General features: G+C 43.3%; 1 protein-coding gene across 3 annotated transcripts in view; it reads right to left on the bottom strand.

Moving 5' to 3' along the window:
• Window positions 1-25838, bottom strand: part of nrg2a (neuregulin 2a) — an 86787-nt gene that overhangs the window by 21490 nt on the left and 39459 nt on the right. For all 3 annotated transcript variants that reach the window (XM_025006297.2, XM_017418140.3, XM_037978884.1), the window contains exons 2-3: window positions 24863-25028; window positions 22888-23006 (exon numbers count right to left, since the gene is read on the bottom strand). In XM_025006297.2, the coding sequence (XP_024862065.1) occupies window positions 22888-23006; window positions 24863-25028 (285 nt within the window). The remainder of the gene's footprint in view (window positions 1-22887; window positions 23007-24862; window positions 25029-25838) is intronic.

The following is a 25838-nucleotide window of genomic DNA, read 5'->3' on the forward strand; positions in this document are numbered from 1 at the left end:
CCACCCACCCACCACCACCACCATTTGAACTGTTTTGAATGAGAAGTGAGAACCCAAAGTGACGCTTTTATGAAGATATTCAGCCTGCTTTACAGCGTGACAATAAACCGCGCTGCTTACATCTCGGAACTACTGAAAACAATTCATCTGGAAGCTTTCACATGTCTGCCGGCATCAACTGGCATCCAGTCTGAGACAAAGTCCCAGTTTGTTTTTTTTTTTTTTTTGTGTTGTTTTTATTAATGTTTCTCTTCCCTTTTCCTGCGGTCCTCCCTTCTCTCCCTGGTGATCTCCAGCTACTCCCTAAAACCAGACGCTCCAACGTGCAACGCTGACGAGTGACAAAAAAGCTCGAGTTTCAACACATCTTCAACAGAGAAGCTTAGAAATCCCCAATCGCGAAATACCACCGAACCATAAAACCATGACACGAAACAGCTGGACGTGACAGCACGCAGGGTGTGGGCACGGGAAAACTTAAAGAGAAGTAGAAAAAATCTTCGCTGAAGGCCAGTTAAATATCTGGATGGACGCTAAGGAGTTATAGCTTCTTGTGAGCGGAGCCTAACTTTTTTTTCTTATTATTGACCTTTCTGCCGACTTTCCGTAGGCGCTTTACATCTTTGTCAGGTTATATGAAGCTACGTAGCTCCTGGAATTCCCTGCAACATTTTGTAGCAAGCTGCAAAAATAAACCAAATCCGTTCTCCTGGCGTTTAAATTAAGTCAAAGTTGTTGTCACGGTTTTGCAACACCCGCTCTAACAGAAACTAAAAGAAGCGCAACATGTTCCGAATTAAAATGTGTTTTAAATCATTCGCTTTCCCCAAACAAAGGGCTCAGATTATGATGTCTGGTGAACATGCTCCACGCTTTGTATTCATAACACAAAACAGAGGCCTTCCTGCATGCGATGGATGTAATACTTCTTCCACAGTGACGTACTTTGAGCCGCAGGTTTTAAACATCAGCAACAGTTTGCTCGCAGGGAAAGGGCAGACTGAGAACTGCAGTCAAATATTTGGTTCGCCAAAAGTGAGCCGAGTTGCTCCTCTTGCCCTTAAACTCTGAGTTTGAGTGTACTTTAACATGAGAAAACCAGACGGATGACAGGAGCAGAAGGGCCACTCGTTGCTCGTGAACAGGAGGTGCGCGCAACGAGAACTTTTGTTTTCTGTCTGACGTTATCTGCTTGGGCCCGGCTGGTGTTTATTCGGGCTCGGGAACATGTTTACCCTGGAATTAAAATTTACGACGAGGACGAAAACAACCAGGTCAGGTCAGGTGAAAGATGAACGGGGATGCAACCGCTGAGCGTCTCGTGATGTTTCTGTGAAGCAGAAACATCAGTGGCAGCAGCAGCGTGATTAAAATACTTTCAGCTTCTGACCAAACTGTGGAGATCCATTTCCACTCCGAGTTAATCGACATGTAAGTCATATCTCAGAGTAGGAAGGACGCATACTTTGGCAGTGATGCTTCTCCTCTGATAGCTGCAGACAACTTTTCACTGTTAAAGTAATTGACTCATACTTTTTCCTGATTTTTTTTTTTTTTTTCCCCTACCAAAAGTCTTGGCTTAGAGTGTTTCAACAAATGTCTTAAAGTGCAAATACCGGCTCTGTTCCGTTTGATATCTGGTAACGCTTCAATTAACGACAAGAAAACTGAGTTTATCCTCTACGCTCGACGAACCAGGATTGCATACAAATTCAGTGCCTGGAACACGGAGACGGTGCATTAGCCGGTTTGTAATTGTGTGTGTGTGTGTGTGTGTGTGTGTTCCATTTTAAATTGCATTCAGTGACATTAGTGTTACATCAGACCAGTGTTTGTCCTCTGAGGAAGATTCAGTTTAAATCCTTCTCACAGGATCGTCCGCACACACTGGTTTGATGTCATGCCGCACCTGCTGTACACGATTATCAGCGCGCTGAAGAGCGGTTGCATGCAGCAGGGTTCTGTCTCTACGTGTGTCCAGTAAAGAAACGTTTAATCTCTGCTATCTGTTGGTTAAATGTAGAAAACATTCTTCACTCGATAGGCTTTTATTAACCAGAGCAGCCATGTACTCAGGGTGCAGTGTCTAAAGTTATAACGAAAGACAAGATTTACATTTTTGTTAAAATGGATTGGATTAGGAATGAGGACATCAGAGGTACAGAGGTACAGCACAGGTTGAAGGACTGGGAGATAAAGTTAGAGAGGCCAGACTGAGATGGTTTGGACATGTGCAGAGGAGGGACAGTGGGTATATTGGTAGAAGGATGTTGGAGACAAAGAGGAGACATATGGATGAAGTTAGAGAGGATATGGAGGGAGTTGGAGTGAGGACAGAGGACGCAGAGGACAGAGTTAGATGGAGGAGGATGACCCGCTGTGGCAGAAAAGGGAACGGCCAAAAGAAGAAAAAGAAGAAGTATTTTTGTTTTAAATCAAGAAAATTAGCATGTCATTCAGTCTAACTCGGACTAATTGACTAGCATCTTTTTCCTAAAGGCAGCACTTTTATTTGCACCTACCTTTGACACAAAAAGAATAAAAACGAAACCTCATCACTGGAAACACAGTTATTGAATTTGATGGCTATCTGCAAGTGCAGATAGCGGTGCAGCAGTTATTATGCTGATGTCACGTTTAGGCCATTGTCAGAAATCACCTTCTAAATATACTGTATAAGAAGGCTAAATTTGTAGTGTGGCTATTGCACCCTCCCTTTTAGTGGCGCCCCTGCAGCCTGGCACACTTTTGACGGGATAATCGTTATATTTAACAATGTATTTCAAATTTGATGTTTATAAAATAGTGTAGCATTTTCATGAACTGCTATGAGAGTTTTATTTTAAGGTGACAGCAATCCAGCAATCGTCTTGTCAAAGGATTTGAACCATTTCTTTTAAAAGGATAATAACTTAAGACAAATCTATGCACTCTCAGATTTCATAAACTTGTCCCTGTCCATTTTATTTGTTGAGGTTCGCCTCCAGTCGTGCTGTAAAAGCCCCCCTGTTTTTTACAAAAGGGACCAGAGTTCAGGTGTGTTGAAAAAGTTTGGAAGTTTCAGACAAAGTCCTGGTCCCGTACGGAGAAGATCAGCGGCTCCGTTAACCCGAGTTAGAGTCAGGGTTTGTTTTTTTGCACTCATGCAGCCAGGGTTTTGTTAAGTTCGCCTGGGTTTTTTTAACCTTGCGTTTTAATTTTCCCCAGCACTGTCGCCTGGGGGTTGAATGTGAACTGAAGGGAGCTGAGGAGAGGTTTCCTCTGGGTTAGCGAGAGCTGCAGTGTTTAGCTATCAGCTCTTGCCACTGACTTTGATTAATCCTTCATGGCCCGAGAACTGAAAAAAAGAAAGAAAAAAAAAAACAAAAACTGGGGGTGCAAGCAGAACCATCTGGAAACCTTCATAAACATGCCTGTCTTTCCACGCTCTCCAAAGGATTCTAGGAAAATCGTAAAAATGAAAAGAGAGGTCCCTTTTGCGCTTTTTTTTCTTCTTCTTCTTCTTCTTCTTCTTCTTCTCCCCCTCATCAGGCTCCCCCAGCATATGCAGCAAACAGAGAAGTGCTCGTATCTGAAGCCGAGCCCTGCACTGCACCTCGTAATAATGAACAGTGTAATGAAATACGCTTTCAATTTGGCCCGACTATGAAGCAGAAATACACACATGTCCCCCTAATTGATGACAAATGTTGATAATTTTCTTCAGCTTGGCTTAATCTTTTTCACTTCTGTAGAAAGTCATTGAACAGAAAGGCATCGCAAAGTACGAGCTAGAATGTGATTCTGTGCAGGGGGAAAGCAGTTATTTAAACATCCATCTGGGTTTTGTTATGGTTTTTTATTATTGCTCTTAAAAACAATGTTAGCAAGATAAAGTGGATAAATCATGCTGCCTATTCGGGTGCACGTCACTGAGTGAGAACAGTGCACACACTTCATTCAGACAGATACTCAACTTGGATTTTTTTTTTTTTTTGGTCATGAAGCACCAAAGAAAAAGAGGAGACATGGAGAAGTTTGGGAAGAGGGGTGGGGGGGTGGGGGATCAGTGCGTGGTTTTCGTGCTTCAAAAACAAATGCGGCGCAAATCGTTTTTTATCAGATCCTGTAAATTTTTTATCACAATTAAAACAAAGAGAGAAGTCGGGCCATAAAAATCAGCGAGGGGGAAAGTTATAAATGTCCTCAGTACAGACTCTTAAACACACACATAAAGAAGATGGCGGTAATAGTTCTGCCACCCAGACGTGCTTCTCCACAACTCAGTTTTATGAACCAGAAAACCACCTCAACATGCAAACACACACACACCCACACACATATATATAGACAGACAAATACACACACATGCATACATCAATGAAAACACTCATACATCTACACATACGTACACTACACACACACACACACACATTTATATACATACATATACTCATACATATATATACATACATGCATATATGCATACATTACACTACACTACACCCACCCACACACACACATATGTTACACTACACTACACACACACACACACATTTATATACATACATACGTGCATACATTACACTACACTACACCCACACACACACACACACATATGTTACACTACAGTACACCCACACATACACATACACTCCTAACCTCTGCTCACCTCCCAACTGTCTGACATGTCTCCTGTTACAGCTGGGACCGAGACCTTTCATCTGACGCCCAGGTCACATTGTGAGCATTCTTGCTACACTTGTTGACACGGCATTAAGCTCCTTTATGCTCCCGAGCAAAAGTTTGCCCATTCGCGAATGGAATGGATAAATAAGATGAACAGATAAGGTGCGGTACAAAAGAGCAAACTTTTACAGAGTGCTTTGGGTTTAGCATAAAAGCCGTTGACAGCTGCGTCTGATGTGGTTGCGGAGGGTGTGCGGTGAGGTTTAGGACGCATGAAAGAAAAGGAAAACGCTTGGTTTGTGGAGTTTAGCGGCTCGCACTGAAAGACGTGATGAATGGTGGCGTAAGAGTCGGTGCAGCTGGAGACAAATAGGTCTGGACCTCGATTGCAGACATCGCATGTGATACGTGTGGGATCCCATTTATATTAGATATTAGAAAAGACTGATGCTTTTTAATCAAAGGCAGAAAATATTGATTTCACCCGTGTTTGTGTGTGTGTGCGTTCATGCGCCTGTCTGTTCGCAAAATATCTCATGAACCAGCACACAAATCTGAATGAAACTTGCAGGAAGTAATCACTGGATATGCATTTAAAATTGATTAACTTTTGGAGTCAAGTCAATTCGACATGGCTGCCAGAACCAACTGACCTTAGAAAACACAAACACGGCTATGATTCAGTCAGTTTGATAGATATTGAGGTAAAAGTTCCCGTGCTAGTAGTTGAGAGTCATTCACATCACATACGCTGAGCACAACATTTCACAATAGTGCATAACATTTTTGCAAAATGTTACTTTCAAGATTTGAACAAACCAACACAAGTCCCGCCACTTCTACACAGAAGGTGACCTCAGTTTAAAACTCTTCAAGTTCCATGCCTTCCAGGAATGTTAGGCCTTTAATTTTCTATTAAATCAATAGTATATGGCACATGATGCGTGCTTACATTCTCAGATTTAGAACTGCAGCAGATGCTGACAGGAGCTTAGGTGGAGATAAAGTTGTCAACAAGGAACGAAGGAGAATAAAATACAGAACAAAAAACAAAAAAGTCCTGGATATGAATCTAATGCAGGGGAGAGGAGGGCAGAGGAAAGAAGGTTTGTTGACAGGATCATAAGGAAAATATTTCAGCTTGCCAAAGCTAACAAAAACCAAGCGTGCTACCACCTCACATTGAGCATAGCCACACCCAATCGATATGAACATCACCATCTGTGCCTTCGAGCATTTTGTGCAGAGCTTTTTTTTTTTTTTAAAAAAAAAGCAAGAGATTTCATGTCAAGCACCCAGAGGAATTAAATTCCTATTTACCCTAGGCACGACACACACAAAGAAAAACCCTGTTATGAATGAGAGTTCACCTAAAGCTGGTTTCCAATAGAAAATTATCCACAATTCAAACGTTTCCAAAATAAAAAAAAAAACAAAAAAAAAACAAAAAAAGGATTGTTTAGAAATGAACAAAATGGAACCTGCCCGGGACATTAATCTACCACCCACTCGTCAGCAAGACCGCCACTGCTACAACCAGTGTGTCTTCTTTTATATTCTTGTCTCCTATTACCATTTTTCAGTCACATAGCTGATATGCCTGGTCTTGCCTGCCTCGATCGTCTCAGTGCTGAAGCGAAATCAAAGAGCAACCTGGTTTGTGATTGCACAACAGTTGTTTAGACACCGCAGAGGAGCAAAGTGCACTTCGCCGAGGGCAGGATACGGTTGCGGGGAGGTTGGCACGGCTGCTGGTGGACACCGGCAGGAGTGCATTTGGCAACTCCTGAACACAAGAATGTGTTTTCTGCGGAGAGGCAGCTCGGGCCGCACGCACCTTCAAGGCGCTGGCACATTTTAGGCTGCATTCATTTCTCCCCCTCCTCCCTGATCGGAGACAGCTTGTTTACTCCGTTCAGGAGTTGGAATCCTTTCCAGCTGGTAGGTGAGGTCTCTGAGTGGCAGAAGGTGAGAGGGAGAAGAGGGACGAGTCTCTCAGCGCGACCGCCAAATCGGTTCAGCCAGGACAGAAACTTGCAAAACCCCTGGTTCGGTTCCGAAGAGTCAAGTTACCGGCCCACTGTTGTGAAAAAGGAGGAAAATCAAACACAGACCTCCAGGACATGTGCTCAACCTCTTCAGAACCCAGCAACTTTTTTTTTTTTGGCCTAACCCCGGCCAACGGGCAGCCCTTGTGATGCTTGGGTGAGGGTCAAACGGGCAGATTTGTGACTTTAAGGTGACACATTTGAACTTAAAGGCCAAACACCCTGATGTGTGAAAATTCCTTCAAGATGTGCCTAAGGGCCGCCGTGCAGTAAGGTGTTGAAGCTCACTCACTCGCTCATCCCGCACTAAAAACTATTAAAAATGAAATAAATTGAACTTAAATCAGTAGTTATTTGCACACAAATCAACCTCAGAGTTTACAAAACACTCAAATAGCCTTCTACAATAAAGATGAAATATCTTAGTTTAAATGTCCATAAATTCATTTCATCCCGTATATATGTGACACTTTTAGAACAATAACACCAGGAAGTCCAGGGAATTCACCAAGAATATACTATTAAAGGTAAAAAAGCCTATTCATACCCTTAAATTAATGACTACAAACAAACATTTGACCCCAAACTCCTAAACAAACCGGGTTTTAAAGACAGGAGGTGATTAGGAGAAGTGGGCACAGGTGAGCGATTACAAACTTGGGTCGGGTGAAGATGGGCGTGGCAGGTGAACAAGTGATAAGCTGAGGATAAGTGAACATGACAAAGAACACAGGGAGCAAAAAAACAAAACAAAAAACAACTAACAAAAGCAAACAGGAACAACCAAAAACAGAAGAGAAACAATAAACCCAATACAAAAGAAACTTAAAGAATAACTTAAACACCTAAATCCTGACACTTTAGGCACATCATCTTAGTCTATGAAGGCATCGAGTCGATGCAGTTTACTCCCTTGCGTTGTAATTTTAGCTCTCGTTGACTTCAGATGATGATGCATTCAGTATTCTCCTGCGCCTGAGTTGTGACCACTAAATTTCTCCATCTGACAATGAGCACACGTTGTTTATCTGTTTTTTTTTTTGCTATTTTTCCTCCATCCTTTGTATCCTCTTCAACCTCCTCTTCATTTCTCTTGTTAATGACCTCATTCGTAAATTTGGCATGTCCCTTGTGCCGCTTCATCTTTCAACAGCTTCCTTTTGAGATGGTCAAGGCTGACAGCGGCGAGCTGTTTGTTCTCAGGGAGAAAGGGTCTTTTTTAAACGGTAAGGGCATTTGAAAGTGTCCAAAACTGGTTCCCCTCATAATTTCTTTCATTTTGTTCAAGAGAAGGGCATCTCTCTGAGACACCATCTTGCCATCTTCATCAGCGTCCCTAAAATCCGTCTTCAGGGCAGAAGCAGCATCTGCTGAAGTTATGAAAGGACGCTTGTTAACGGTAGCCCTACACAGACTGGAAAGACTTGGTGAATCAAGACATGATGATGAGCACCCAACTACACTCCATCTGAAATCAGTCTTAACTTGCGTAAGGTTCTTCATCACTTCCTGTTAGAACTTGTGTTAGACCTAATGCTCCTGGACATCTGTAGCCAATCAAAAGCCCAATCCCACAATCCAGCAGTGGTAGAATCTCTATCATGGAGGGATGATTCCTTTGTTTGGCTGTTTTACATGTGAAGATCTGGGCACAATTTAAGGGTACACAGTTCTTGGTGTAAACAGGAGGTAGATCAGTATGGATGGTAAATGTGCAACCTCTTACACGTAGAGCAGAGGCCCTCTCACTCCTGGTGGTTGTATTCCTGCTGACTGCAATGGTCAATTTTAGCTTCACTGAACATTTATCTGCTTTTAGAGAACTATTCAAAGTCACTCTGGGTGTCGAGCAAGGCACAGGCTACACAGGCAAGTCTTTCAAAGTTTGGACTTTGCTTTCAAGACGACCACACCGGCACAGTCATGGATACCTTAGCCGAGGCTCCTTCTCTGGCTACATTTAATGACAATGCAGATGTTGTCTCATTCATACTACTATGTGTTGATTCTGTTGGAGATTCCAGCATTTCCCTTTTTGTGAAACGTGAAATGCTCTCTTTTACAAGTGTCACAGGAGTGACGATGGCGACGGCCCTTTGCACTGTGACCAGGTTTCATGTATCCATAACGTAGCCTTTTCTCTTTGACATACTGGCAAAACATGCACAGAGGTCTTACAATCCAATTAGGTGAGCTTTTATTCTTGCACTCTGTAGCTGCTTGAGTACTGAGAACACTGGTTCTGTTCCCATTTGTGTTCCTGTTCAGAGGCTCTGTAAGAAGAACGAGGAGCATGGAAAGAAGTGATAGGATTGCAGGCCATCTCTGCGTCCAGTGAAATGCTGGAAACTATGGAAGGTTTGGCTGCTGTCCAAGGTTTTCGTGACCTTTTCAGTTCCAGCAAGAAGCCGCCCAGTCAGGTAACGTCTGATTCTCCTCGCAGTCCTTTAAAATCTGAAGGCCCTAAACATGAGTCATAATTTCCTGGCAGGCATTCAGGAAATCAGAAAAGTCCTTCATCATCCTTTGAATGAATACTTTGCCATTTTGCGAGTTACTTTCTGAAAGTTCCCTGTATGACAAATGGCTGTCTATATCTGTGGTTCAGTTTGTTCCAAGTATCCTTGTAAGCCTCATCATCATTTCTACAGAAGATACCATCCAGGGCCTTATAAGCTTCAAATACTATAACTTGCCACATGAAGAAATTCCTTTTCTATCAATGAGTGATTCAAATGAAGCTTTCCATTGGACAAAACAAATTGGATCACCATTAAGTTCAGAGGCTGTGGCACTGGAATACTATTTTGAAAGGCTATGATGTTGCATAGGAGGGTTGATGAAGAGCAGGTAGAGGCACGTTTTTCCAAAATATGACCATCAGCGGACCGGATGAAAGCCGGTCATGCTGCCACCTGATCGAAAGTATCGCGTCTGCCTTTAGGTTCTTCTCAGATTTGAGTCGCTCCAGCTCTTTGTTTTTCCAAGATCTTTCGTCTGATGTTCTTTTAAACTTTCTATCTGTTGCTTCTTTTTTCCCCCTCCAGTATTCTATATTTAACTTCCCTAGCTAACTCAGGAGGTACTCCTGTACGTTTAGCTGCCATGTGGGAAACAGTAGAATTACAACGCATTCATGAGACTGTGGATCCTTTAAATGGAGCGAGTCACATCATAGCAGCTCCCTGAGGTGTCCCTTTACCGGAGCCACATAGGGTCTCCATCAATACCTGCAATCCTTTCATTTATGCCCTTAAGTAGGTCTGCAGTCACCGCTTCACAAGCATCAACTCTTCACCTTACCTCAGTTGAGGGTGTAGTGTGATTTTAGATTTCAACATAAATGTTCATTACATCCTTATTTCATTTCTCTAGTGTGTGAGGGAGAGACCGTAGCAGGCTTTCTGTAATATCGGTTTTAAGTTGTTCTTGTTTTGCAGGCTTGGCTCTTCCATTGATCACACAACGTGGCTGAACCTTTTAACCTTCCCTCCCCGCCCTAATCTTTTTTTCTGCAGAGGAAGCATTTTTTTTCCCCCTGTAGGCTGGGGTGAGCATTCAGAACATTGTGGACCTTGAAGCTCCTCTTTAGTCGCTTTCAATTTATTTCCAAGAACCAACAAAGAATGCTCCTTAGCCTCGATTCCGGTTTTCAAATGCTGTCTCTCATAGGACCTTGACACCTTTGGAAGCAAATCTTTACACTCATTAATTTCACTATGAAGAACATCACTCTGTTTCCGTAAGCTATCTTACATTTGAAGGTAGAGTGGCTGGCTCAGGCATGTTCATCAATTTAACACATACAGTATTTTCTGTTAGGAGAACAACCAAAGCTTTTTTTTGTTGTTGTTCTCATTTTACGTGGCCATAAATCCGTAGATAGTTGCATGAAATGAAATGTGAACGATGAGGACGAACGGTTCTGTTCTGGTTCTCTTTAGATCCTCGACTTCCAATGAATTTTACTGACGAGCGGGAAGATGAACATTTCAATCACGGTCCCCTTCGGATCCTGGGCTTGAATCAGACTTAGTTACTCTCTGTTCCACTCCGCATGATTGCCTGCCTTTGTCTAGCAAATCTCCGTCAAACGAGGAGCAGTTTCACCACCGCGCTTCACACACAACCCTTACAGTGTTTGAGGAAAACCTGCCTTCAAAATGCAGCTCACACAAATACCAAACAATTCAACCGGCATGATTAGCGAAAAGGGCCAACTGCATTTTTGATTTCTTTACATTTTAACTCACCAAACCACTGGATCACGTTTGCTAGCCTTGAAGTGTTAAAGATCAAACAGGTGGAAAATTAGCACTTAGATTGAACGAACAGATTGTCTAATTTTTCCACCAACAAGCATTGGTCATCAGTGATGGCTTGTCGCCATCACAAAAACTCAAGTGTCAAACAAGTAAAAAAATACTGTTAAAGCAATGGTCCGATCCATTAAACAACTGTAGTAACGGTGAAATTATTGCAGATGAGTTAGGAGAGGGGCCAGCAGTAATTACAATGCTCCGATTCCAATTTTCAAGTGCCTCTTCACTCGGTAAAATGCTTATTTAGTTTTATAAAAAGCTAACATGCAAGATAGTCACGTGTTCATTGCCCTTCATGTACTTTTTTTGCTCGGGGAAGAACAAACTCTGTAACCTTAAAGCACCACAGCTCCATATTTGGGTCTTGTACTCACAGTTTTGGTCGTGGCCAGCTGTTAGGACCAAAGGTTTTCCCACTGCTATTCCCCGAAAGCCAAAAAGCACTCAGCCTGCTTGTGTGTGTGTGTGTGTGTGTGTTTGTGTGTGTGTAGCCCACTTACACTTATAAACAACCTGACATACACACACCACCCACACCTGCTGTATGAGCCTGACAACAGGCAAGGATACAAGTTTTTTTTTTTTTCCTTCCTTCGGATTATAAAATGTTGAGTGTTTCACAATTTCTGCCTATGTTTCTCAAAGGAAATGACTTTAACGTGGCTGACAACGACGGCACCTGAAGTATCCCTGGGAAGACCTCACTCACCCCATGAGGTGGTGAATACAGTCACCAAATCGCCAACAAAAGGAAGCGGCATGATGGAGTAATGGGAGGTTTAGGGTAGGAGACCACTGAGCTCCTGAGCTTTAAGTGATGTGAAGGTAAGTACAGTATATGTTCCTCTTGGGCTCAAAGAAAACTTAAAAAAAAAAGGCACAAAGACACCTAGAATTACTCATCCCCCCTTTATTTTTTGTGAAAAATGCAAGGTAACAGTTGGAGCATGGACTTCGTTTGATCTGAGTGAACAATAGTTTCCTGGCAAGCCTCTTTTCAGTGTTCTGGCTGCGTTCACAAAAACTTCCAAGCAACTGCGAATTATTACGGACCCAGTACAAACAAGCCTTTATGATGCAATGAAACATTTTAGGCCATAACTTCTCCTCCTTGAAAGCAGTAACAAACAAAAGCAGTGTTTGTTAGTTATCTGGCAAGTTAAAACAGAGCCCTCGCACACTCATCCGCAGCTGGGGTCACCAGCAGCGAGAGACCACCAGGACAGCTGTGGGAGTGGGGGGGAGGGGGGCGAATGGGGGACGGAGAGGGATTCTTTTATTATGCTATCAAATTAAGTGTCCGATACATTCTGTTTCGGGAGTGCTGGAAGAGTTAACAAAAGCCCCGCACACAGCGAAACCTTGTGTCACCTCCTGCTCACATCACTCAGCTTTTCAAGTGCAACAGCTGCTTCCGTCCCCCGCTCTCGGCGAGATCCTCATCCGTCCGCGCTGACGGCTTAACTGACCCCGCCAGGCGATTACCAGACGTTCTGTGAAGTCGGAAACGTTTTTGATTTTTAATAACTTGAACGCGAGGGATTAACGCGGGGGGGGGGAGCAAAACTAAGACTTAAAAAAAAAAAGTTTTGGATCTTCTCTTGAGTTTCTGGGACGCTGCCTTTTCTAAGACACTGGCACAAATAAATAAATGTAGAGCAACTTAGATCAAGCTTAGTGGAAAGGTTACTCGCGGTTACGATCTTACCTGCAGTAGATAGCTCTCTGAACGACCTCAGGTTGGAGAAATAAAGTTCAGTTTTTGAGCAGAGCAACAAGCAGAGTTAAGACCAACGTGGACTGCTGCCGTCTAAAAACAACTCCAATCTAAAACATGTCATCGAGGCTCATCTGAAAACTATTTTCTACACTTTACACGGTTATTTACATTTAACGCTATGGCTACTTGCAAGGACAATCGTCACAATATTTCTGCAGGAATTCTCGTGTAATGCAAAACTGATTTTGGTGTAAAAGTTTAAACAACAGTTTTCGCATGAACTGCAATCAAATTTTTTGAGATGTCAGAAGATGACAGCAATCCCCGTTGGTCTTGGTTCCTCTTATATCAGCAGTAAGACTGTTGATTCAATCAGAATTAAACTTTATTTCTTCCAACTGAGGTCGCCTAAATAGCTATCCACAACAGGTAAGATAGTTCTTGTTCGGAACCATGTGCCTTTAAATTAAATTAAAGTCCCTATTCTTCCTGTTTAACACTCACAGTCTTCTCTCAGATTAAATTAGGGGTTTTGTCCAGAAAAAGACTAAACTGATTTACAGATGTAGATGTGTTCAGGTATGCAAAAGGTATAAAATATAGTGAAATATAACTAGAATACATAAGTAGATGTCAAAAAGACAGTTCAATTCAAAAAGTTCTCCTTTTTTCCCTGTACATGCGTGACTGCTGTTTTGTATTCAAATATCCAAGAAGTCTCTCAAAAGACAATTCCAGCAAAGTAGTACTTTTTAAAAATTTGCTTTGGATGATTGTCAAAGCGTAGCGTCAAATCCCATTGCAGCCATCACGCTGCGTCCTGATGTTGCCGCCCCAGCACGCGGCTCATGGTGCTTACGGCGCCGTAGGCGTCCTTGCACTCACGACACAAACTGTTTCCCTTCGCGCCGAGTCTTTCCACTCTGCCGGATGCAGCCCACTGCAACAGAAATGTCCGAACAGTAAACAAAAACAACCTGCAGCGTGGGCGAAATGGTGATTGCAAGCCTGCGTAGAGAAAAAACCCCAAAACAAAACAAAAAAAACCAAGACCTGAACGCTGATAAGCTCAAGCTGTCACGTGACCGGGTCTGCTGGGAAAGCAAACCACCCCGGTTGATCATCTGGGATAGAATCTTTTGTAAATTGGAAATGGGAGGGGGGGGGGGCGCATATTTTGAAGAACTTTGAAGGCAGTTTTAAAACAATCTGTCCATTGCTATACATGTCAACTAGATTACAACATGACTGTAAAAATAAATAAATAAATACAAAATAATAAAAAAGCCTGGACCTGATCCAGATTCTGTGCTTCGACTCCCCACCTGAAAAGACCCCGCGTTTCTGGCACAATCAGAGGGCCACCTCGGAGGAGCGCCTGTCCAGACCTCTGGACTCAGGATTATTTCGAAAAAGTGGGCATGACTAATAGCACGGCGGCTTGATCCATGGAGCCTGACAAGCGGTTCTCCAGTGGCCTGTAAATACAGAACACTTGGCAGATGTGCAAGCGTGCTCTTCTCCTGGACATGACTCCTCCTCCTCCTCCTCCTCCTCCTGCTGCTGCTGCTGCTGCTGCTTACCCACAGCAATCGATAGCATTGGCCGACTTACAGGTTCTCCACGTTCGGCCAATGCAATGCCACCGCTGACATCCTTTAGCGTCATTGGAACTGAGTTTATCTTGTGGAGAGAGTGCAGTTTCGCCTTTTGGATACGGACTACGGAGAGCAGTAGACGGAGCGAAGGAAGTTGTTGTTTATCTTGCTCACAGTGCTTACAGTTTCACTTACGTAAGAAACAGATAATAGGACTTACTGGAAGAAAACAGAAAGAGAAAAAAAAAAAAAGAGGGATTTTTTTGGCTCGGTGTTGAAATATTATCTAAATCGGGTCACTGCAGCATTAACATTATTTAAAATATAATATGTGCTGAATAAAATAATACAATTACAGTTGAATAAACCCTGTCTGTTTAGGTGCTTTTCCACTTTTGTGAATGTGATCACTGAGAACGTTTTATTAATTTTGAAAGCCATATATATTTATCACCTGGTGCCAGGAAAGGCGGGGAGGGATGTAATTGCTTGTGACTCTGTGCTTGTGTTTGTTTGTCTGTCTGTTAGCAAAATATTTCATGAACCACTAGCTAAATTTGAATGAAACTATCAGAAAATAATTATAGGATGCAACACAATTCATCATGGTCGCTGCAGATAGTCCTACTAAGCAGACCCTAAAATGAATATAACTAAGTTGGTTTTTGACATTTTAAACTAAAATTTGGTCTGGTAGTAGCTGACAGTTTAACTCATCACATACTTTAAGATCATACAAGATTTAGTTGAAAACTTTGGCGTGCAAAGCAGCAGGCGATATGCATTTCCTCAAGTAACGCTTTTTATTTTAGTTTACAAATAATCACGTCTTGCGTCTGGATGACGTGCACCTCATTGTCTATAAAGATTTCCAAGTTAAAGGGTATACAGGATGTGATATAACGCAACTTCACAGATGCGTGTTTGTGTTAGGAAAGACATGGAACTTGTTAAGTTTGTTAATGAAGATTGTTTTTGTTTTTTTCTCCCATCCTCTTGCAAAATTAAGAGCGTCTGAATTAGTTTTGCCTTCTTGTTTTTTTGTTTTTTTTCAGTGACAAGCTGAGTTTTGGAATATAGAGTGAAAAATTTGTTAAACTTCAATGTTTGTGCTTATCTCTGCGATTGGGGAAAGGGAAAGGGAAGGGGAGCCCCCACCCACCCCCCCTCCGGTCGTGCATGCGCAAAACTGTTTCTGGTGGGCCTCAGCGTGACCACTTGGAGCAATCATACGTTCAGCTGTGATTTCCATCAACACATTCCTGGACGCTCACACACGCTCTCGGCGGAGCCGCGCACAGCACCCCCCGAGGATGTGACCTGCAGCCCGCAGACACATGGCTGCCTTATCACAACACGGAGCAGCCCCCGGGATAATGGGACGCCTTAATCTGAAGCCACGTGGAAACGAGCGAACTCCGGCGAGCGCCCGACCCTCGCGGAAAACAGTTGATGATATACTACACCGTGCTGCGGGAGGCCAGCAGGTCTCCCCATGCCAGACTGATTACAGGGTAGAGGTCAGACCACATGGACAACAAATGGTCCCTGGGCGTCTACACTGGGGGGGTCGCGCAACAGAGATGAAAACACCGCTCACAGAAAGGCAGCAGCTTCTCGGGGGTATTACAGAGCAGCAAAGGAAAAAAAACAACAAAAAAAAGTTAGGCACATATTGTCACAAATGGAGTTTTATTTGTTTTTATTCAAAGTAGAAGGCTGCACGGATTGAGCCCACATTTCAAATACTCCCAGAGCCAAAAAAAAGGGAGGCGGCGAATACTAACCGGACCTTCGGGCCGGAGCACTGATAACGAGAAACTCAAACGCTCGGACTCAGCAGAACGTCCGACCGCGCGTGCTGAACGATTGTACAGTAACCGGCACTTAATCAGTGTGTGTTTCTCCTCCGCCGCTCCAACAAAAAGACACGAGCTCAAATCCCCACGCACAAGCCCAATCAATCAATGTTATTGGCAAACTCGGAACGTTGGCGCGGAGCCACGGCGCATTGCATGCCTCAGAATGCTGAGAGGGGTTCACTTTAAGGGAAAGTTCAGCCCTGAACACTGAGCACGCTGGCATGTTTTTCTTGCTCAAGGCAACTTCTGGACCCGACTCGGAGGTACGCGGACGGTGCGCGCGCAAATATTATTGCAAGCTTGGCTGAAGAGCGGCCCGTTGTTTCGTGGTTTCCCGGTTCTTTGACAGAAAAGCGCAGACGATTCCGCACGAAACTGCGTTATCGCTGTCAATTTCGGTTTTGTTTTTTTAAAGGCAGCTCGGGTGTATTCATACCTCAAGGGTAAACCTCAATTTTGTCTTTGACGTCTAGTGTAATTTATGCATCACTTCTTCACACACACACACACACACACAAAATACCAACTCAGATTTGCAGATAAAACATTTCTGCTTAGTTTTCTGTTGCAAAGAGAGACAGTTTTGCTTCTTAAAGCCTTTCGCAACAACCCATAAATACAAAACAACCAAATGTATAATGACCAAACTAGCTAATTGATGAACTGCTAGTTGTTTTAGATATTGAGGAGCCTCCGAATCAATGCAAGAACGAGTCGAATAAAGGATCTGCACAGTGGGGAAGATTGTGCAAGCTGCTGAGGTGGGTTGTGGTGGCCTGACTTCACCATGTGGTGGAGCTGAGAGCTGGTTTCCACGAACAGGCAGCAGGCAAACACAGCCATGTGCTACACTGTAAGCAAGAGTGAGGGTTGGACCGACGCTTCTGTGTTCAGCTGTTATTTTAATCCATGACCTCGATTCTTTTTTATTTTTTATTTTTTGACTCATTCTCGGTTTAATTCGACATGAAAGTCGAGACTTTGTAGCTTTTTCCTCCCCCTCCTGAAACTGATAAAGTAGCACGCCTTAGCGCCTCGCTGCAGACATTAAATACAGTTAAAATGATCTTTCAAAAAAAAAAAGCACCTCGGACAAAGCTTACAAGCACTAACTGCATTCTGATATGGGTGTGAAAGTCTCCTCTGCAACATAGCAGGCTCGACTCTTCCTCCTCTTCACTGCCCCCCCCCCCCGCTTTCCCTAATATCTTTGTCTGTTTTGTGTCATGCATTCTCCCTCATGTTCCATCTTTCCCCTCCCTTTATCCACGCTCTCTCTCTCTCTCTCTCTCTCTCTCTCTCTCTCTCTCCTCTTCTTTATGCTCGCTCTCTCCGTCCATCTCCATCTGCACCCCTCCCCTTTTGCTCTCCCTCACTGGAAGGCACACATACACAGATAATACTGCGGCTACATGCTGCTTTGGCAACATACTGCAGCAGGCGAAGCGTACTCCACTGCAGCCCGTTAACACAACAGCTCTTTCTCTTGTGACCTCAGGATGAGCAGCAACTCTTGGTGTGAATCAGTCTGTGCTGAGCAAACGGTGGATCCGGTCTGAACGGATGGTGTTGTTATCAACCCCGTTCCCTTTTAAATGCAAAAACGGTTTGACATGCACCAATCAGCCAAAGCATTATGACCACTGATTGATTATCTTGTTATAAGCATTGTGGGGGGTGGGGGTGGGTGGGTATTTCAGGCACAGAGAATGTTTTGTCCTTGAAGTTGTTAAAAGCAGGAGAAAAAAAAAAAAAAAAAGCCCCGACAAGTGTGAGCTTTTGAGGTACTCTGACAAGGGCCAAAATCTGATGCCTAAACAGCTGAGTCATAGCGTCTCCACAACTGCAGCTGTTGCGGGGACGTTCCCAGCCTGCAGCGTGCCAGGACCTACCAAAAGTGCTCAAAAGGAAAACAAGCGAACGGGCGAACGAGTGGGTCAAGGCTGGCCAAGGCTCGCTGATGCTTGTGGGGGGAGCGAAGGGTCGGCCAGCGTTGCTCCGGATTTCTTTTTAAAAAGTTAACGTGCGTCCGAAGAGAACGCTGTCGGTTGCATTTCGATGGGATCGTGCAGGAGCAGACCGGTCAGGGTACTCGTGTTGAAGCCACGTTAAAACAGATTAAAGCGATTAGAGTCGCTTCGATTTATAGCATCAGAGATAAACGACCTAAAAAAATGGAAGAAGCTGGTTTGATTTGAAGAATATTGGTTTTTTGGGGGGTTTTTTGCATCCTGTAGATCAGTTGCTCCCAAAGATGGGGTCAGAATCCAACTATGAGTCATGAAGTACCAAGTGGGAGATCTTCAGTTGTCAAATTTAATTTTAATATGATCGCTAAGACCATTGTTTTGCAATACTTGTTGCCAGAGATAAAAAGACTCAGCAGAAATGAATAAAAATAGGAAATCTGTTGGTGCTGTCCTTCTTTCACTGCTTATCGGCTGAGGTTGTGTGTGTGTGTGTGTGTTGCTTGGCCAAGAAAGAAATGGGATGAAGATGCAATAAAGGGATAGTTCAGATTTTATGAAGTGGGGTTCTGTGGAAAAAAGTTATGATCAATATCTTACCTGCTGTGAATAACACTTTGAACGACATCTATTTGAAGAAAATGAGTTTCATTCTGACCAGAATCTGAATGAGGTCAAGAATAAAGTTTATTTCTGATTTTTTAAAACAACTCTAATCTCCAAAATATATATATGATAGGTCATTCAAAAGCTATTTTATTAACCTTTACACCATCATAAATCTTGGGATTATTTGTGAGCACAGACAGAGGCAGCAGCAGCTAGCGGTAGCACTTCCTGGGGGGGCCTTACCCTGCAGGACTGTCATGATGTTTCTGCTAGAATAACCATTGAACTAGCCTTCAGCTCATCAGTCTGGGCAGATTTGCACTTTAATTCTATGAACTGAGGCAGTTAAAAGAGTTATCTACGACAGGTAAGACATTAATGGTTCATATTATTTCCACAGAACCCCACTTTAAAAGATCTGAACGATCCTTTCAGCAAAAGACGGTAAGCCAGTGTGGATGATGTGACTCTTTAGGTCCCATCATTCATATGGATGTTAGTTTGACATGTAGCGCCTAGCCATGGTTGCTAGCCATGGTTGCTAACCGTGCACACCTCCTTATAGAAATCCAAGATGGTCCCAGCTTGTTTTGGCACATTACTGTACTCTGCCACACTGCTCAGGTAGAACACAACAAGTTTGAGGAGTTGACTTGACTTCCTAATTGTCCAGGTCTCCATCTAACCAAGTTTCTGCAGGACTGTCCAAAACAAACAAGCCTGATTCACGAAGATCCACCTCCCAAGTAACAGCCTTCAAAAAGGATCTGCTGCAGGCGGTTTGTTGTTTTCAGCCATAAATGCTTTCATCAGATTGGGGCAGTCAAGATCAGGCGGTCATATTGTTATGGATGATTGGTGAAGTCCTCCCACTTCCTATAGACTTATCACCCCAGATTCGCCCCGTCTTGCCTTCTTCCCTGAAGCATGACAGAAATAGGCGTGCTGTTGGAACACAATGTGACGTTTTTATTGAACAGTTAACAACACATCCACACGTACACAAACAAAACGCACAGTGACAGACATCTAGTGATCACAGGGCATGAAAGGAAACACAGTGATGCCATTGTTGGAGTATCCAGGAGTAATTTAAGGAAATGTCAGTGCTGACAGACGACCACACAAAGAAACACACAGGGATGCTTTTATATGAAAAACATACAGGAATAAAAGTGCACGGGAACGGAAGCCAAAAAAAAAAAAAAGGAGGAACGATTGCGCTTTAAGTTAAATTTTAACAGTCGCTAACTTGTTTATCATATTCTGCCCTACATGTAAGTATATCCTGTCGAACTTGTTTTAAATAGTCTGTGCTGCAAGTGAAAACACTGCACCGTATCACTGCTCAGTCATGTTTTATCCATTACGGCTACTGTGGGAATCAGCCCACTCGCTCGCTGCTTTGTAATATTATATTTTCTTTGATATTTTTGCATTACCAGCACTCCGGTCTGCTAAGATCATCATATACAGTTTCACGGGCCACGAGTCACGGGTTCGCAGGCTTCCACAGAATAGTCGGGCAAACAGGTGCTACCACCAGGGATTCTCCAGCCTCTGCATGATTCAACCTATTTTATGTAATTACCGTTAAATGTAATTGTCATGCAGTGACTCGCCTTTATTCGATTCATTTTTTTCCCCCTAAATATTTGCACAGTACGTCTTGGAAGCATCCGCCTCTTTAAATGTGGCACTGAGGAAAGCGATCCGTTGTAAGTCATGACACGGGAATAAAGCAAAGTGTCGCACTCTAGGAGTCACACGATCCGCTTCTGAAACTTTAATATGTCAGAGAAATAAAAGTATCGGCGTGCAGCTGCTTTGAAGTGCAAGATGGATGACTGCCTCTCTGCTAAAATGTTTGCTGGATGTCAACCTTGCGAGCAGAAAACTCCTGAGAATCTCGGCGTTTTCCAACACAATGGCTCCTTTCATTATCTGGAAAGAGCTGCTACTCTAATAATGCAGCTCAGCTTAAGTCTGCTAACAGTAAACAAGGGCTCTAAAAGGTGGCCCTGACAAATGTAAAGAAAGAATGAGGGGCGATTATTGGGCCTGAATGTGAACGCAAGGATGTTGAGCAAAAAAAAAAAAAAAAGAAAAGAAAAGAGAAAAGGTCCAGAAGCACCCCTCCTCTTCTATATCTCTGACTGTGTGGGACGTCTGCAAAAATCACCCTGCAGCTACAATAACTATAAACCTTCTGTGCTTCTGTGGTATGAAAAGAAGGACCACTTGGTGTTTTTTAAGTCCCTTTTTTGGAAAGCGACTGGGCTTCCTTTCTTGTTTTGTGAAGACGTTTCACCTCACCGGCTTTCTCAATTCAAACCGAACAGTGCTGAGCTCTAAGCACTAAGACTGCAGGCAGTTTCAAAAGGAAAGGATTTTGTCGTTGATTTTACACAGATAAACTAAAATAGCAGGGACAGATTTGTTGGTGCCCTTAAAGCGACTATTAATCCTTGCATTATTGACATGTTTCAAACTAAGTGACCTTAATTAGTATCACAGGTGCCTTCGAGCTTTTCATCAAACATCCAGCCTGTTTAAAGGGAGCAAACAGCCACTGGGTGGTTCGGCATCGTTGTGTTCGCCACACTGAACAAGGAGCTGATCTCCATGTTAAAGACAAAGGCTACAAGACCATCTCCAAGCAGCCTCATGTTCCTCCGACCACAGCTGACAAGATTATCAAGAAGTCTAAGGTTCATGGGACTGTAGCCAACCTCACAGGGTGTGGACGCAAGAGGAATTGCGACCCCCTGCTTGATCCGACAGATAGTTGGATTGTAGAAAAGAGCCGAGGAAAGCATCCAAACCCATTCGAGCTGAACTCCAGGGTTAAGCTGTGCCACTTTCTGATCGCACCATCTGTCACATTTTGAATCATAGTGGACTTGTAAGAAACCCCAGGAGGGCTCCACTATTGACAGAAAAGCTCAAAAAAGCCCAACAGGAACTCACCAAAATCCACGTTGAGAAAAAAAAAAAGTTTCTTGGACGGATGAAACAAAACTGGAGCTTTATTGAAAGTCATAGCAGATATTTATTGTTTTTTTTTTTATTACTGTTGGAAGGATGCTAGAAAATGTTTCTATTTCCATACATGACTCTTCAGGCGTCCTACATTGTAAAGACCCTAACAACCCTCAGCAGGTAGGGGAAGGAGAGTGATTTGCATGTGAGTTCAGCCTGCACAAACAAAGTGACTCGCTGAACTTTAGAAGCTTGGAACTTTGCACTTTTTGATTTGAATTGAGAAGCCCCTTGGAGAAGTGAAACATCTTCAAAAACATAAAAAAAGGCCAGTTGCCTTCTTATGATCTTAGGATAGCCATGTGCTGTGTGACTGAGAATCTACGCCAGCAGGAGATACGGCGAAAGCAACACCAAGAGGTGCACTTACTTTTGATTCCTACTACTAAGAAACACAAATGCAGGTATCGTCTTGCTCCAAAAGCACATTTTGTCTCATCTGAATGGACGAATTAATAATCCAAAACTCAGCTAATCCTTTGTTGTTCCTGAAACTTTGCTTTTTTAAATGGTGGCTTTATCAACTTAAACAAGAAGAAGCCGCAAACTTCCTGCCCACATGCCTCGAAGCAAACAAACTCACCGCTTCACCAAATGGATGCAGCTGTCATAAGCTGGCTTTCGTTGCCGCAGAGCTTCGTGAAAGTCTGTAATGAGCGCACATGTTTTTAAACTCCCATCATTTGTGAAGCTGTGTTGTTGGTTTTTTTTTTTTTTTTTTTTTTGGGGGGGGGGGGGGGGTCAGATCTGTCCTCTGTGGTAGTTGTATGACGGTCAAAGTAGTTTTGTTGAGAATAAACTGCAATAAATGGCGAAACCTTCCCCTATGTCTACATTCCATTCATTGCCAAGTACAATGCACCGTTCCACTGACTTATGGGCCAGAACCACATGTGTGGACAGTTGTTCTTCATGCGTGTTACCGCTGCTGCATGCCTGTTCGCGACGGCCTCTTCAGATCTCTCAATTGGCAGAAGAACAGTCACAACAACAACAACGAACGGCGGCGCATCTGTGCCGCTCCGCTCGTTGCTTAGGAGTCGGTACTCACTGCTTTGGACGTTGACGGTGCCGGTGGAGTTGTCCCTCCCCAGCGGGTTCTCCACCACACACGTGTAATTCCCAGAATCCTCCGGTTTTGCTTTGCTGATCTGGACTCTGGAGAATTTCCTGTGGGTGACAACACTCGCACAGCTGAGTCAGGGGAATCGGGGCAGGCAGGAAATAGCATGGAAACGTGACACGTGGAAACATGGGACAAGGGGGAGCGAAATGAAAAACAGGTCAAACGCCAGCGCGCCATGAAAACTGCTGCGATAGGGACACATGGTCACTTCGTGAAGGGCGGTAGAGAGCGTAAATACAGCGAAGAGCTAAAAGATTAGGTGTTTGAGCAGTTCTAAAGCCCCACCCTTTTTAAATTTATAAAATCATTCAAGGGTTTTCTATCATATTGTCTTTGTAATCTCTTATTTTGGGCATTTTCCTCCCCCAAAAAACAGCCTTGTTTAACTTCAGCTCACCAGCAGACATTGAGGGGTAATTACAGGATTGAAGAGATTTCTTTCTTTCTTTTATTTATGTTTTTGCCCTGAGCTGGTTGATTTAGTTATGCAACTGTTAATTTCCAGCCCATCGTTTTATATATATATATATATATATATATATATATATATATATATATATATATGTACATATATAAAACATTATTTGCTGGATGTAGCATTATCAGGTAGCCGTGATGCTAATTTCAATCAAGGCATATTCGGGTTTAACTCCTTAACGTCTTACAGTTTGTTAAAAAACGTCACTGATACAGCTGAAGAGATGAAGATCAAGTAGGATAGAAGGCCAAATGCATTTGCAGCAGATTACACAATGGGAAAGAAGGGGGGAAAGAAATGCTTTTGGTTATTTATTAAAAAAAAAAGAAAAGTAAACAGACACCAGTCATTTATGGCCTGTTGCAGGAACGGGTAACTCTATATCGACGGAGCAGCACTTCCACTTACTGTGTTTTTGGTTTTACTCCTGTGATTTAAAATCACTTCATCATGTCAAGAACAACATGCCAAAATGTTGCATAATCACAGCGCAAGTTGAGAGGAGCCCAAGGAAAAAAGGAAAAAAAAAGAAATTCGCCCTGCACGTTGAATCGTTTCTGCAGCACTTTCAGAGTGGCCTTAAGGTGCAAAGCACAACTACACTGGACAAAACTTAAAGCAAAGTGCAAGAACACTTTGATTTTTTTATTTTCTTCAAAATCTGGCATCATTAAAAAACAAACAAACAAATAAAGTGAACATGACACTTACAGTAATCCTATAAAGCAGTGACAAGACACACAATTTTAGAATAAACTACAAAAACACCTTGCCTGCCAAAGTATTAAACAGGCATCTTGTGCGACATGTGTTAGCTCTCTGAGTAAGTGTTGGGGATGACTCTCAGTGACTACCACACCAAACTTGAGCTCAATATCTGCAAAACTAATTGAATTATTGCCATTTCCGTGTTCCCTAAGGTCCATTAGCTGTGTCCGCTGTCTTGAATCAGTTGTAGAGGTACAACCGCTGCTTAGTTTCTGAGAGTTTCATCAAAATCCATCCGGTGCTTCATGAGATATTTTGCTAACAGACAGACAAACGGGTATTAACATGATTGCCCTTATTTCAGGGGTACACAAGCTACCTAAAAACACAAAGAAATTTCAGAAAATAGTGTTTTATCCTGTGTTGTTGTGCTTTGCCACAAAGGACCACCATTCGGCGTAATTTGCCACTTGTTGGACTTTATCAAATCGCGGTAAGCTGTGATCATGCTGAACTGACAGTCGATGCAAATTATCTGGCAGTAAATGAAGGTTTAAATTGTGTGAGTTAAACGAACATAAGAAGCAGAAAATGAAACCCAACCACGTGGACATTTAATTGTTGCAGAACATGCCAAAGACGTAGACAGAAACACATATTTTCAGCTCACTCTGTTTATGATAAGTTCACGGGACGCGGGTGCCCTGTTCTCACCTGGTGTTCCTTATTTTAACGAGTCCGCCTTTCTTCAGCTCGTTGCCATCTTTGAACCATGTGTAGGTGGGGACAGGGTATCCCGTGGCCTCGCACTTCACTGTGAGCTTGTTTCCCTCGTCCACTAGTATTGGATTCTTGATGGGTTTTAACTTTGGACCCGCCGCTAAAACAAAAAGACAAAACAAACAACTTCAATGCAAAGTAAAAGAGAACTTGATCGCTTTTGCTCTGTGTGTTATTGTGAGTTTTAGGAGAAGACAATGGAGGAAAGAGAGACAGGAGACGAGCCAACAACTCTCTCAGCGGACTGAGCCAACAGCTCTCTCAGGTGACCTCCAGATGTGGTCACTGGAGACATCATCGACTTCGCCTCTTGGACTAATAAACACGCTCATATTCAGTCTGGCTCCGCTGCTATGAAAACACCTGAGGCAACGGTTAGTGAGCACCCACCAGCGGACGAAGAATAGTCTGGAACCACCAACTCACGCAAGGTTAGAGGCAAGCTGTAAACAAGGAAAGCCACTGGTCTTTAGACACCTTGTTTTGGCCCCACTTGAGCTAGCCGCTAGCTCGTCAATCTGCTCAGAACTAAACTCTTATTTTTTCCCCCCTAAACTGAGGTCATTCAAAGAGCCATCTACAACAGGTAAGATATTAATTGCTCATAACCTCTCTTTGTGTCAGTGCGATTGTGTTTGTAAGCTACAGACACCACATGTGTGGCGTTGCATGTAATGTTTTAATTGACATGTAAAGACCGATCCTCGTCCAAGGACCTCGCGCACATGTGACACCCCCCCTCGACACGCAGCAACACTTGCCAGATAACAGCTGCACACATGTTGAGCAGAAGACTCCTCTGGGGTGGGGCAGGAGGGGGGGAGGGGTCAGCAGGGGTCAGCTGGGGGTTGGCTAAGACCTCACCACCACCCAACGATGCCCCCACCCGCCCACCCTTACACACCCACAC

The sequence above is a fragment of the Kryptolebias marmoratus genome, linkage group LG13 (genome assembly GCF_001649575.2).
Source record: "Kryptolebias marmoratus isolate JLee-2015 linkage group LG13, ASM164957v2, whole genome shotgun sequence".
NCBI classification, from domain to species: domain Eukaryota; kingdom Metazoa; phylum Chordata; class Actinopteri; order Cyprinodontiformes; family Rivulidae; genus Kryptolebias; species Kryptolebias marmoratus.